Below are 13773 nucleotides of genomic sequence, written 5' to 3'. Positions count from 1 at the left end.
ATCCAACTTATAAGCACAGTGAGTATTGTTCTCATTTTAACTTTTCTTTTACACAAATTTTACTCCTCTAATCATTTGTATGGTCCAAGAACAGCAGCAACTTAACGATGACGGCGGGTGAGGACATGATATTGGCTGAAGCTCAAGGATGACTATTGACAAAATGATGAACATTACAACAAACATCAGACAAAAATACATGTGTAAGTGCATGCATAATTCGCTCATAAATACAAACGACCAACAATACCGCTTGTTTGTTGATCAGGGCACTGTTTAACTGCCGACGTCGGATGTCCGTGAAACTAAAAAAAAACTGTACCTAAGCACCTCCCAGTGTTCCCCCACAGTCGTGTTTCTCAGTGTGTATTTATCACAAGGGATGGATGGTCAAGCCTGTGAAGTTGGCAGCAAATGCCTGATGACTTAATTGGTCGTGGTGACATCTAGTTAGACGAATCTGCGCCATAGTCGAGCATTTCTTTAATGTTCAGCTTGATTGAAGGTCCCATTGATGAGCATACATATGCCGTTTTCCAGTATATCCCCTTTGCACCAGATGGCTTGTTCCTCTCAATGGAGCGCTGGGAAGATATGGCAAAAGGTAAGTAAACATAAACTCTGAGAGTGGCAACAAAAGAGATGTTTTTAAGAGCAGATATCTTACAACAACAGCCATGAAGTTTGCAATAAGGTCTTCTTCAGGGAAGTTAACCTTGCCGAAAGGAATGTGCGCAATCCCTGTCTTATCAACTCTGAATTCAACTTTACCTTTCTTGAACTCATCGATAGCCTGTAACCATTTGCACAATTAGCATAATCAAGCTCATCACTCTCCATTGACAGTATAAAACTTTTAACTGCTACTCCCTTCGTAACTTAATATAAGACGTTTTTTGACACTGTCATAGACTCTAAAAACGTCTTGTAAAATGTTACATAGGTAGTACAAGATTGGGGCTGATTGGCTCAATTTTAAGTTGGTACAGCATAAACAGATCAAATAATACTCTCAACTATTAGGTCATTCTCGACGCCAACACGACCTTCAAGGTAATCCATACCACTTCAACAACTAATTTATCTCGTACTATGTTGCTGCCACAATCATACAACTATACAGTATGGAAATATATTTAAAATGATGACAGATTACATTAGTATTTATACATTGAAGGCCAAACCAATTTTTTTTTACTGGCATGAATTCTAGAATGACTTAGATTCACGATCAGCAAAAGTAAAGGGCAACTTCTGCATAGGAAAGCCTGCAGACAGGATACCACCAGAAGTTCAGCTGCAAACTTACTCCAGAGATGACTAGCAGAGAAAAAAAAAATCACACGGCAGACCATAGCCAGATGAATGTCGCAATATCACGAAAAAAGAGACTTTATGAATACAATGTGTGAATAAGATCATTTATCAGTGTCAACAACTTATATCAAGGTTGTACTGTATGTGTTGCTGCAGTCCTGTATAGCTGCAGTGTATCATGATAGTCTTGCCAGGATGAATATAGATTAACATTCAGGTATTCAACTACAAATGTTACCTATTTACTATATAAATAAAAATGATGTGTTAGTCCTACTTATGCAATCCTAAGTGGTTTCAGGTACTCAAAGCTTTGAGACTAGGTGCTAAAATCCATCAACTCAAATGTCATCAACAATTGTAGACTTGGTAGTCCTACCTTACAGTCAACTAACCCACTCTGCCTTAAGTTGATTATTATTGTTACTATACTTTCAGCCTTACCAAGGCAACTTGCAGATTAAAAATTATTAGCAGTTCACTGCCACATCAACATCTTCTACTTTCCTCTCCCACTTCCTTGACTTTCCCTAGCACAACCAAACTACACATTCGAGTTGCACAATACATATCTCTATGAACGAGCCTTCAGCTATGGAAATATATGCAATTAGCCAAGGAAGCAACCTATGAATATCTGGGTACTGAAGTTGGACGGGCAACTCCCTACGTTTCACCCACTGTCACTGTCGCAATACCCAGTCCAAACAACAGACATGATTGATGATTCACAAGCAATATTTACGGGAAACCAAATAAAGTCTCTACAGTACCTGAGTAATGTTTGGAGAAACAGTACCAGCTTTGGGGTTGGGCATCAATCCTCTTGGTCCTAGAATCTTACCCAAGCTGGCAACCTAAGAAAGGGAATGTTTGAGTAAAGGGAATGCAATACAACAAAAAGAAAAATACATTCCAATGGAGTATATTTGACCATCATCACAAATAAAAAGGCATCACTGTATTATTTCCTAGTAAAATCTGTTTCCGTGAAGTGTCCGACAATTGCTTAATTAAATATGCCCAACAACCTTGCATGTGGATAGGGAAGCTTCATTAAACAAGAGAGACTTCAAAGATGATCCGCACAAAGCTAGTTCCACTGCCATACCTTAGGCATCATATCAGGTGACGCAATCAATTTGTCAAACTCCATGAATCCTCCTTTTATTTGTTCAATCAAGTCATCTGAGCCAACAATATCAGCGCCTGCAGCCCTTGCCTCATCTATCTTCTCACCTGCAAGACATCAGAGAATCACTATATAAGGTAGCCAATTTTCTGAGCATAACCAGGTAAGAATAACATAGTATAACAAAAGACTGAAATGGAAGTTTACATTATTCAACAAGTCTATGCATCATAGCATCAAGAAAATGAATCCAAAGTGGTATGCCCAACTGACATCCTACGTGTATGAACAGAACTAGGAACACCATGAGCATAATGTGTGCTGATTGGGAGCTTCTGCTGAGTAAGTTACCCCTAAGACACAATTTTGATCAACCCAATATGAACATTCAATTCTGATACATTTATGGCTTTTCAACTCCAAAAGAAGAGCAAGATAACTGTAAGCATAATATTCATCAATTGAACGAGACATGAACCATAGATAGACAAGCCTAGGTGGAATGCAAGTTCATGGGTTGTCACTACTTGAAACTAACAGCCAACGGGGTTTGCTTTGGCACACTCATTTTTACCATGTCGACCACATTGTTCAACAAAACATGCATTGGTGCTTTACATAGATAACATATTGACCAATTAAATTGAAGTCAGCATGCTCTGAACTCGATCAACTCCATGCATCATATAACTCTGTTGAACACATGTGTCATAGAGTGCAATTTGCATCGGTTTGGGCGATAACCATGTCCAAACAACATGCAACCGGTGGTCACTCACCTTGGGTGAGAACTGCAATTTTCACGGTCTGTCCCGTCCCCTTGGGCAAATTGACCTGCGGCCACAAGCAAAAACACAAATCAAACAACGGAAGAGAGAGAGAGAGAGAGAGAGAGAGAGAGAGAGAGAGAGAGAGCAAACAAGAGAAAGAAGAAATGAAACGGTACCGTGGCCCGGAGCTGCTGGTCGTTGTACTTGGGGTCGAGGTTCATGCGGAAATGCGCCTCCGCGGACTCGACGAAGCGGGTGTTGGCGACCTGCTTCATGAGCGAGATGGCCATGGGCACGTCGTACTCCTTCTTGCTCTCCCTCAGCTTCTGTATCTCCAGGTATCTCTTGGACCTGGTCTGCACGCATTAGAGACCAACGTCACCCAGCCGTCCAAAACGAGACGCGTACACAGAAGATAAAACGATGCGCGCGGGGTTCCGTGGCGTACGCGGTCGCGCTTGAGCGGGAGAGCGGCCTTGCCGGTGCGCGGGCGGGTGGGGGCCGTGAACGCGGGGCCGCGCCCGCCGTATCCATCCTCGTAGTCCTCGTCGATGTCGTCGAACTGGACGGGCGCCTCGTCCTCCTCCTCCTCTAGCACGGCGGCGCCCTGCGGGTCGGCGACGGCGGCCGCGGCGGGGCGGCGGAAGGCGAGGAGCAGCCGCGGGTACGCGCGCAGCGAGGGCACGGAGGTGGGGAAGAGCGCGCCGGACGCGGCCGGCCCCGCCGCGCACGAGGCGGAGGGCGGCGCGAGGAGGGAGGACGCGCAGGCCGCGGCTGTGGCCATGGCGGGGGTGGTGGGGGGGAGGGAGGAGGAGGAAGAGGAGATAAGAGCGGGTGGATGATTGATTATATCCCGAGAGCGGGCGCGTGGAGTGTTATAACGAAGGAGGCGAACCGATGGGTCTCGGGTCGGGTGAGGTGGACGCGCACCGGATAGGGAGGGCTTCGTCGCTCGGACCGACCCGGCCGGAGGGAGGGAGGGGACGGACTGGGCGCCTGATTTGGCTCGGCCGAGCCGAGACCCGTGCCGAGGCCGAGGGGGGCGCGAAAAGTGTGCGGTGGACGCGGCGGGGGCTTCGTCGTGTGGGGGCGAGGCCGTGTGTGGCCGCGCTCCCTCCTCTCCTGTGATGCCAATTTTCCTTTTGAAGCTTGCCGTGGCCTGCACCAGCTATGTACGCTCTCGCTCCTTCAGTCCTTCTGGAGTTGTGGGTTTCTGGCACAGTGCCAGTGACACGAATGGTTCACTTCGGTCTTTCAGCGGCCAGGCGAGAGCGAGACCGTCAGTCCGACTGACGGGTTGATTGATTTTTGGTGTTCATCGTTTTGCATCCAGATTTTTTTAGGGGTGTGGCTACATCTTTTAACTGACACTTAACGAGTCTTAGTCGAGTGATACAACATATAAAAAAAAAAGAAAAATAAAAGAAAACTTTGCATGGATTTTCAGGTAAGATTTCATGCATATAGCATCGACTAAGACCCTGTTTGGTTCATAAGTCTTAGGATTTTTTCTAGTCCCAAAGTCCCTAGTCCCTAAAAAGTTTGTTTTCAGAGACTAAAAAGTCTCTAGTCCCTTCCTAGAGGTTATTAAATGACCATGTTGCCCCTAGTATATAAAAAAATAACAATCAAACAACACCATGGGGTGGCGGGCCAATGGATGCATGGAGGGGCATTGTTGGAAAAGTCTCAAAAAGTCCCAAAAAAGACTCTCCTTGAGAGTATTCTTCATTTAGTCTCAAATGTCTAGTTTAGTCCCTAAAAAGTCCCTCCCGTTTGGTAAAAAAGTCTCTAAAAGGGACTTTTTCTAGTCCCTACACAAAAAAGTCCCTGGAAACAAACACCCCTTAAAATTTCGTTTAGTCTCAGTCGACTGAGATTTAGCAATGCCCCTTTTCTGAGAGGCTCGGGCCATTTCCGTGATCGGATTTTCGTTGGGGTTGGTGGCGAAGCGTTTCTTACCGAGAGCTTTCAAGAGAACGACTCCACGGATGATGCAGTTTGGTTACGACCCGTGGTGCACTAGGCACTACAGACTCGTTTGGCAGCTGCCGGGGACGTAGCTTTGCATTGCAGGTGCGCGTGCATTGGGGACGCCGACTGGCTCGTAGTATTTCGGGTGCTGGATGCTATCTGCAATGCAGTTACGAGATTCTTTTTTCAAAAATAAAATTAAAATAAAATGAAAGGTCACCGGGGGAGAGATTCCCGCCTGAATATTTCCTTCAATAGGCCTGAAATACCAGATCGTTTTTATATCGGATGAGTACAGAGGAGGGAACAAAAGGAGAACGAACCGCGGGACAGGAAAACCACCAATATAATTAGGTCCCACGGAAGGATGTCCCCCACAACAAATACTGTTTCTGATCAACTGGCTATCATTAGGAATCGGCACAAGCAAGCAAAGCTTATTAGTGTACCTCTCTTCTTCCAAGGCAAGCAGCAGGCAAGAAATCCGCCCATTATTCACATCAGAGTTTCAGCTGCAACTCTTAGATAATTACATCACCTCTACTCCACAAAGCTATAGATATTCACATGGCGACAGACGGACCATGTTCGAATTCCACGAGCCTAAATAAACCTAAACATATCGATAAACCCTTTTATGCGCAGCGCAGCATATAGTAGAAGAACATTCAAGGATTCATAAAGAACCGGACCAACACAGGAGCATATATATATGATACATGTCCACTCCATTTTCGCTGGGCTGTGAGGAGATGCTCTGAAATATCACATCTAACGACTTGTCAGCCATCTCGAGTTCCAGTGACACGCAAACTTCATCGGTCAGCCAGGGCCGTCCAGTGCCTGGCTCTTCCTGAGGTTCCAGTGGAGGCCCTCATGGATGCTCCGCAGGAAGTCCGTTGTCGAGTCCACCAGGCACGCCGTGGGCAAGGGCCATGGAGAGACGCTGCAGATGAGGGCGTCGCCAGGCCCTAGCTGAATTCTGCCCTTGCCGTCGAAGGACGCCCAGGCTTGCCCTCTGCTGTTGAACGGTACTTGCACGCGCAGAGTGACGTATTCCGGCAGTATCAGAGGCCGGAATGACAATGAATGGGGGCAGATTGGTGTGAAAAGGATCCCTGGGACCTGCATGCACAGGCAAATCGTACAACTTAAATGAGAAGCAGCAACTGAAGGGAATGAAATATGAAATGATTACAAACCAGGGAGCGACAAACACAGAACCATCAAAATTGTCTAATTGCTGATACATGATTCTAATCAAATTGTTGGTTGTTGATTCCTCTTAACTAATGTTACCATGTACAATGGGCTTTGTGACGATTTGAATAGCTGCTCAGGCAACATTTCAGAATATATAAAATGCATCTAGTAGAAATAGTGACCCCTTAAAAACTGAACTAGAATAACCAGGACAAGGTTTTTAGGCCTTTAAAAAACTGAGATCCACCTCAACTAGTTTTAAAACATATACTTTCCCCGCATCAATAATATAAGGGCTATTAGTATTTGTTAGCACGAGGCTTTTTGACCAAGAATTGCTCCACTAATAAATGGTTTATATGATATAAAATCATAATCATCAGCGAGTATTTTAGAACCGAATCTAGTGATACCAATTTCATGTCATATAAATAATAATTACTACCTTCAATCCATAAAAAGTGTCGCAGTTTTGAACTAATCCCAGTTCAAAACTAGTTCAAAACTGCGACACTTATTTTGGATCAGAGGGAGTAACAAGTAATTCCTGGCCAAAGTCTTGTCTTAATAAAACCTAATACACATTATATTATTTAATACAGAACAAGGCAGATAACAACCTTTCCAGTGATTTAAAACATAATACTAACGCTAAATGAAATCTGGGGAGTATATGTAGAGTTAAAGGTATACCTGTGGATGTACCATTGATCCTCCAGCTGCCAGTGAATAGGCTGTGCTTCCAGATGTTGTTGATATTATTAGCCCATCTCCTTGTACGCATGTAACAAAAGAACTATCACAATAGCATTCTAAGTAGGTAAGGTAAGATGACATTCCTCGGTCAATTGTAACTTCATTAAGCACTAGAATCGGTTCCCCAGTCTCAACTTCATCTTTAGCTGCATCACGAATTACATGACAGTGCAGCCGGCTCCTCAGTGTGATAGCAAATGGCCTTTTCAGCACATTGCCCAAGCACTCACGATACTGCTCGCTTGCTAACCTTAAGTTAAGGACAAACTATGTAAATGGTGGGTTGAGCACAGAGCATAAAGCTCCACCGAGTAAAAAATATTTTATATTACTAATATAGTATTAGATTCACTGTTAGTCAGGTACAAAATATGTAGGCACCCCTGGTATAGAGATTGTGATGGGATTGTGACACATATAGTGAAGTATCGATGTTAAATCTCTGAGACCAAACGTTGCAATCTGCTATGGCCAGTTGCAGATGGAATCAAACATGCCATGGATCTGCTATGCAGAGTTGAAAAGGCAGAAGTGCAATATCCAAATGTAACGATGTAATAACAGAAATAAACAGCAGTGCAGTTTGGCAACATGGTTAGCAAGGACTCAAAACAAAAATAAACTGATGATTAAGGATACGGAAGGGAGTCATGAAGCCCAATGATCCAAGAGAGAATGCAACCACTGGGGGAACTGGCCCTTTGAACAATGATGCAGCCTGTTTACAGATGTTGTCATGTTAAAGAGCTCCCTAGCTTAAACTGATTATAAAAACAAGCCATAAAATACTGAAAATTATGGAGAACAACAAACCAGGACAGGATTTGTTTCAACATAACACAGCCAGCATTTAGGTTATCGAGTTATTCAATAGTAGGGCATTGTTCAGCTTATACTACCAACCGTAGTAGCTGCTAGATTGGAGTAGTTAGAGTAGGTATCTCTTACTTCTGTGGTGTAGAGTAGGTCTTCTCTTAGTTTTGGTTTTGGCTTTGTCTGTTTTTGGTTTGGTCATCCCCACAGTTGGTAGTTTGTACTTTGCGCTCGCCATTCTTTTTCTAATACAATATGAGTCGAGAAAATAGCTAGGTTAGAAAAGTATCCATGTGATTAGAAATGTATTGAAGAACTCGGTGCTATTGCTCGTAGAACTAGACCTGGCTCACTATCGACAATCCCTGAAAAGGGTTTATTGTAGCCACAAATCAATCAGCGGCCGCATCTTGCATTGACTTTAGAAGAGTGGACGAACCACTCTCCAATGCGCTGTTAACTAAGTGAACACACTTCAACATCTTGCACTCTAGCCATGCTTAATAGCATTGATATTTTCCTCTAAGTTGCTCTTACTGAACTTATTCGATCATCTATCTACAAGTCTATTCCATCCAAAAAGCTTGTATTTTTTATGTACTCCCTCCGTTCCTAAATACATGTAAGTCTTTTTAGAGATTTCAATAAAGACTACATACGGATGTATATAGACATACTTTAGAGCGTAGATTCACTCATTTTGCTTCGTATGTAATCCGCATTTGAATCTCTAAAAGGACTTATATTTAGGAACGGAAGGAGTACATCTGATAGTTACTCAGTTTTCCTTCAAGGTGTATGTAATTGTTTTTTTATTTTACATTAACAGAATTTGGAAAAAAAAACTGTTTGACCTATTCTAATCATTTGGATGTCCTTATTGCGAGCTAACATCTGCATAGTAAATAAATTCCTATGCACAAAGGAACTACGCGCACTAATAACACATTAGTGTTATAAGACTGCTACGTAGTATATTTTATTAAAGGCTGAACTAACCAAAAGGTTGTGCTCTGTCAAACTAAGCACACAACATCCATATTCAATAGACTGTCACAATAATTGAGCTGCATACCCACAGAACAGTTCCATCACCGCCGAGAGTTACAATGAGGTCAACCTTCGTGTGTAATGTCTTCATTTCCTCATCTATCAGATATTTCTCATTAGTTGAGCACTATATGGAAAAGGTTATATGGACTAAAGGTAGTACAATCAGTGATAGCTTAAAATCATCTATAAGAAAACACAGAAGAACTTTACTGGATATAATTCAGCAATGGAGAAGGAAATGCTTAATAAGAGATGACCCTCGAGCATTAACAGGAAGTTAGTAACAATTATAGCAAATATAACAACTATTGAGACTTAAGAGCAGTTCGTTCTTGGTAGTCTTGGTAGGTTATCTCACACAAAAACAACATCAGAAAACTTGTGTACTGATGGTAAAGAATAACTGCTCGAGGTAACTAAACCCCCATACCACGTCACTTGTTAAAATCACGAGAGAAAATTTAGGTGCTTGAGTGTTCGACAATGAGATTGTACAGGAGTCCTCCCAAAAGAAACCATGGATGGAGCAGAAATTCAGAATATTACTTGAAAATCCACTTGCGTGCTCTGTAACTTTGAGGTGCATAAGTCCTTTATGTAATTGCTAAATAACAACATAGCATTTTTCATTCTTCTAATCAACAGCCATAACAACTATTCACATATCAGGTTATAGAGATTTTAAAAATAAAATACATCCAGACACGAAAATACAGCAAATATCCCTATATCCCAAAAGTACAGTCGGAAGCAATGTGGAAAAATGAAATATACAGTCGAAATCTCTTACCATTATCCCATGTCTGAATAAAGTTGAAGTAAGAATCTTCAATCAGTAGTTCCTTGCTAACTCGTGGCTCTACGAAGATGTTTATGTTATTATGTTCTTTAAGCCATCTGCAAGAAATACACAGAACACTTAAGACATGTGGGCAAATATATTTGAAGATACAGTTCGACAAGACATTAAGCAGGGGAGAATAAGTTCTAACAAACATATACTGTTGCGTGGAGTACACCAGATAATTGACATTAGTAAAATTCTCTCGGGATAGGCAGCAAAGAAACATACCTAACCATTTCGGAACAGAGAGCATGCACGGAGTTGGAATTAGGTTTAGTCACAAAAAGAACTGTTTGTGGAGGGGAATCCCATTTCAGAAAAATCTGCAAGGAGAGTATTTGTTGACATGAAAAAATATGCAGCAGCAATGAGATTATCTCGAATTCTCAAACAATCATTTCAGACGAGTGGAAACAAATAAGATATTCTGTTCAAAATGGATCAAACTAAGCATAAAAGGGCTACCTGTTTATTGCTGCGTTCTGCTGTTGTAATATCCCCTTTTTCGAAGGACACAAAATCATGCTTGTGCTGACCGTTCTTATCCCCATTGCTACCCCACGAAAGTCTAAATGGTACCTGCAAATATAAGGAAAAGGTGCTTTTAGAAAAAAGAAAAAAGGACAAGTCGCATTGACTGGAAAAGGACTATTTCTTCCAACTGTGTCAAAACATGAAAAGTGTTCCTGTTATTTGTGTATCACAAGCAAAATGTCATAGACAAATGCTTGTGCTTTTCAGGGAGATTCTTCACTATAGATATAGCAAACCAGAAATAAATAAAAAATAGTTTTGCAAGTTCAATGGTGTATATTTAATGTGCAAAAAGTTCTTTTCACATATCATTTTTTATTGGCTTCCTTTCGTTAATCTGGGTGACAACAAGTATTTAGAGGTAACCCAGCAGCATCAGATGAAGAACAGCTGGATATGAGTTGATTTTAGCATCAAACCACATTACGAAGAAAACACATTAGTATGGTCATGTAAACCAACAGCTGCAAACAGACAGCATGTGAGGGTATATCCTTGCCCAAAGCCCAAAAGGATACCTTTCTTCCAACAATCCTGCCATCTGATTTACGGTTAGGTCCAGGACACTGATCCTGGAGAATTTGACGTGAGCAGATCCCATGGTTTCCGCAACAGCCTGTTTCATCAGCCGAGGCAGTCTCCAGTGTCAGTTTACTAGCCAAATGCTCTAGCTTGTCCTTGACACAGTTGCTGCAGCCTGCACAAGTTACAGTTTAGTATGAATTTTCTTGACAAAATCAGGTGCATGATAAGATAAAGTAGTCAGTTTATTAACTTGTTGGACTACATTCCTTATGTATCTGGAATCATGTTATTTGCGTAGTTTCGATACTGATGTGCATGGATAATTAAACTATGTTTACATGCTTTTTTTAGAAAGTTCATTAATATTCTGCGCACGGAAGGTACAACTTCAGTACAATGGATCCTTCTTTCGTTGACTGGTCTTCTACGACAATGGAGGCTGATCTAATAATATACCATTATTTAAAATGATAATGTATCATGTACCGAAATACGACAAAAATATGTTTTGCGGTAATATGTGATAGCTACCATGAACTAGTAAAACTCAAAATTTCCAATTGTGTACCTTTAATTACACTGTGATGCGTGTGTGCCTTGGCTGCCTTCTCAGATTCATACTTGCGCTTCCACTCAGCTGCCTCTGCTTGGGCAGCAGCTTTCCCTTCCGCGACTTGTTGCAGTGCTTTTCCAACAGCTTAAATTGCAAAGTATATGTACATTAAGCACATGTGTGCAGACACACATAAGTTTTAGACAGTAGAGTGACAGACTTCAGATGATGTCAAGTATTTGTATTATTACTTCTCATGGCCTCTGCAAACTCATGAAGGTGCGCGTCAGTTGACTCGATAGGAGGAAGGTATGCATAGGTCGCCTCCTCTGATTTCTTGGAACTAACTGTGGTGACGGGTCCATTCTCAGCTTGATGTGAGGCAGCTACACTAAGGTTTATTCTCTCATGACAGGTCTGTAATAGAATAAACCTCATTAAGATAACATGAAATCTGACGAGGGTAACAGAATTCAAGCTTTCCAGCATCAAACGGACCACTCAAAGGAACAAATATAGTACAGGCCAAGTGCTGCTGGTAGACATTGTATAAAACTCTAGAGTATGTCACTGAAGTTTAAACCAAGTTCATGCATTAACAACAGCGAGAGACTAAACAAAACGAAAACACAGGTTGTGTCAATGACTTTAAAGTCTTGCTTTGTTCATGTAGTCAGGTATGGTTTGTGAAAATCCTACTATAACCAGATATGTTACAGAAAATTCAGAAGATTTTAAGCAAACTGTGAGGGGATGTTTAGCTGTGCATCTAGCAGTAGTTGTGAAGTTAGCAAGGCACCAAACTGTATCGCCTCTAGACACATATAACATCCAAGGTTTTCAGTATTATTTTGGTTTCAAAATCCTTTCAGTAGTGCATCAGTCACTATGTGACAGACAAGTCAATGCTCAACAGGACAGCACCGCATATTCTTCTCCCACGTGTCAAAGATGAGTATTATATGTGCTTTTGTCAACCCACAGAAAAAAAGAAGACAGAAGTTAATGATATAATATGTTCAAATATCACAAAGGTGGAACACTTGGGGAAACAAGTGCAAGTTGATCGACAAGAACTGAGGCAAGATATATGATCTCAAAGAGATGGCCACTAGAGGTTGAGATTAGAAACCGTATTGCAACTCTACAAGCATGGAGTATTTATATACTTACTGTGATCAGTCAATGTTTTTGGACATGATGCACATGGAATAGGGCAGCCTAATAATACTAAAATAATGGGAATGAGCTGAACTGAGTCACACAGTTGATGCTTAATCATCCTCTTCAGGTAAGTCTAAGACTACAGGATCAGCAACACGGCACCGCATAATAGGGGCATTTCATGGGCACTCCTGAACTAAATACTCTGCAATGCCAAACAGAAATACACACCGAAATTCAGCCGCTTCGGCCTTCCACCGTGGCCCCGAACGGCGCAAACCAAAATCCCGAGCACCATTGGCGTCAGGAGCGCACGAATCGCCCACATTAACCATAAGGATCCAAAGCAACTGAACCCTCCGCCCAGGTTCGCCCCTCGAAAGTTCCCTAAATTTCGGGTGATCCAAGGGCAGAAACCTACCCTCTAAAAGAGAAGTATAAATTCAGAGCAAGCCTCACGAGGCGTGTGTGTACCTTCAGTGCGGCCTCGTCGGCGGACATGGCCGCGCGCGCGATCCAGCAGCTTCCCGCCGCGCCGTTCCCCTCTTCGCCGATAGGGCCGTTCAGGTGGGGAGATGAGCTGTGGAGTTTCCGCCTGCCCTCCGTGTTCGGTTATTAATGGCTTGCGGGCGCCCGGGCGCTGTGAGCTGTGACGGCTGGAAAGGGCGACGGGCTGACGGGTGGGGCCGGGGCTTCAGTGGGACCCTGGAGTCTGTGCGAGGCACGATTCTGGTGGGCCCTTCGACCCACGGCACCGACGGCAGTGACTACCTACTACGCCGAGAACTGGTAGGTACACAGCGTGCACGGGCGTCCTACTTCCGCCTCCTGTTACACGAGCACCCCAAGCCACGACTAGAGATTTCAGCCGCTCCATTCGTGCTCGGTGGCCACTTATTTTACATCGGACGGGCGTGGTTTGTCTTCACCCATGACCCTTTTTCAGTCAAAAAAAACACCCTGATATCGCGCGGACGTTCGGATCCATTGGCGGCCGGTCCGAACGAGCCATTCCGAGCGGGAGACATTACAGACCGTCCGAAAACGTTCGGATAGGCTTCTATAGTTCTATATATCCCGAACGCCATAAGAGCAACTCTAGCAGACCCCGTAAAACGCCTGGCCCGCAATACTC

At 42.9% G+C, this 13773-nt stretch overlaps 2 protein-coding genes across 2 annotated transcripts; both read right to left on the bottom strand.

The window, feature by feature from the left end:
• Positions 1-131: 131 nt before the first annotated feature.
• On the bottom strand, positions 132-4064 carry LOC123181866 (50S ribosomal protein L1, chloroplastic). Its single transcript, XM_044594267.1, has 7 exons — positions 3668-4064; positions 3396-3575; positions 3229-3283; positions 2429-2556; positions 2091-2174; positions 668-793; positions 132-584 (listed from the first exon to the last, which is right to left on the bottom strand). Exons 1-7 carry the CDS (start codon positions 4001-4003, stop codon positions 447-449), a joined length of 1047 nt encoding a protein of 348 aa, XP_044450202.1. The 5' UTR covers positions 4004-4064; the 3' UTR covers positions 132-446.
• A 1566-nt stretch (positions 4065-5630) lies between these two features.
• Positions 5631-13319, bottom strand: LOC123181865 (putative NAD kinase 3). The gene is made up of 11 exons (XM_044594266.1): positions 13113-13319; positions 11726-11891; positions 11490-11618; positions 10915-11093; positions 10328-10441; positions 10091-10185; positions 9809-9915; positions 9041-9114; positions 7792-7870; positions 7090-7397; positions 5631-6318 (listed from the first exon to the last, which is right to left on the bottom strand). The coding sequence occupies exons 1-11, from the start codon at positions 13137-13139 to the stop codon at positions 6016-6018; spliced, it is 1581 nt and encodes a 526-aa protein (XP_044450201.1). The 5' UTR covers positions 13140-13319; the 3' UTR covers positions 5631-6015.
• Between the last annotated feature and the right edge of the window lie 454 nt (positions 13320-13773).

The sequence above is a fragment of the Triticum aestivum genome, chromosome 1D, assembly GCF_018294505.1.
Source record: "Triticum aestivum cultivar Chinese Spring chromosome 1D, IWGSC CS RefSeq v2.1, whole genome shotgun sequence".
Classification (NCBI taxonomy): domain Eukaryota; kingdom Viridiplantae; phylum Streptophyta; class Magnoliopsida; order Poales; family Poaceae; genus Triticum; species Triticum aestivum.
The sequence above is the reverse complement of the archived record's forward strand: the minus strand, read 5'-3'. Positions and strand labels throughout refer to the sequence as shown.

Bases quoted from the DNA above. Each gene is read 5' to 3' on its own strand.
- LOC123181866 (XM_044594267.1), bottom strand. From the start codon at position 4,003: ATGGCCACAGCCGCGGCCTGCGCGTCCTCCCTCCTCGCGCCGCCCTCC. The intron at 3,576-3,667 runs GTACGCCACGGA...TAATGCGTGCAG, and splicing joins TCCCGCTCAAGCGCGACCGC to ACCAGGTCCAAGAGATACCT. The intron at 794-2,090 runs GTACTGTAGAGA...AAATGGTTACAG, and splicing joins TTTCTCCAAACATTACTCAG to GCTATCGATGAGTTCAAGAA.
- LOC123181865 (XM_044594266.1), bottom strand. From the start codon at position 13,139: ATGTCCGCCGACGAGGCCGCACTGAAG. The intron at 9,916-10,090 runs GTATGTTTCTTT...TATTTCTTGCAG, and splicing joins CTCTGTTCCGAAATGGTTAG to ATGGCTTAAAGAACATAATA. The intron at 9,115-9,808 runs GTAAGAGATTTC...AATATCTGATAG, and splicing joins TATTCAGACATGGGATAATG to ATGAGGAAATGAAGACATTA.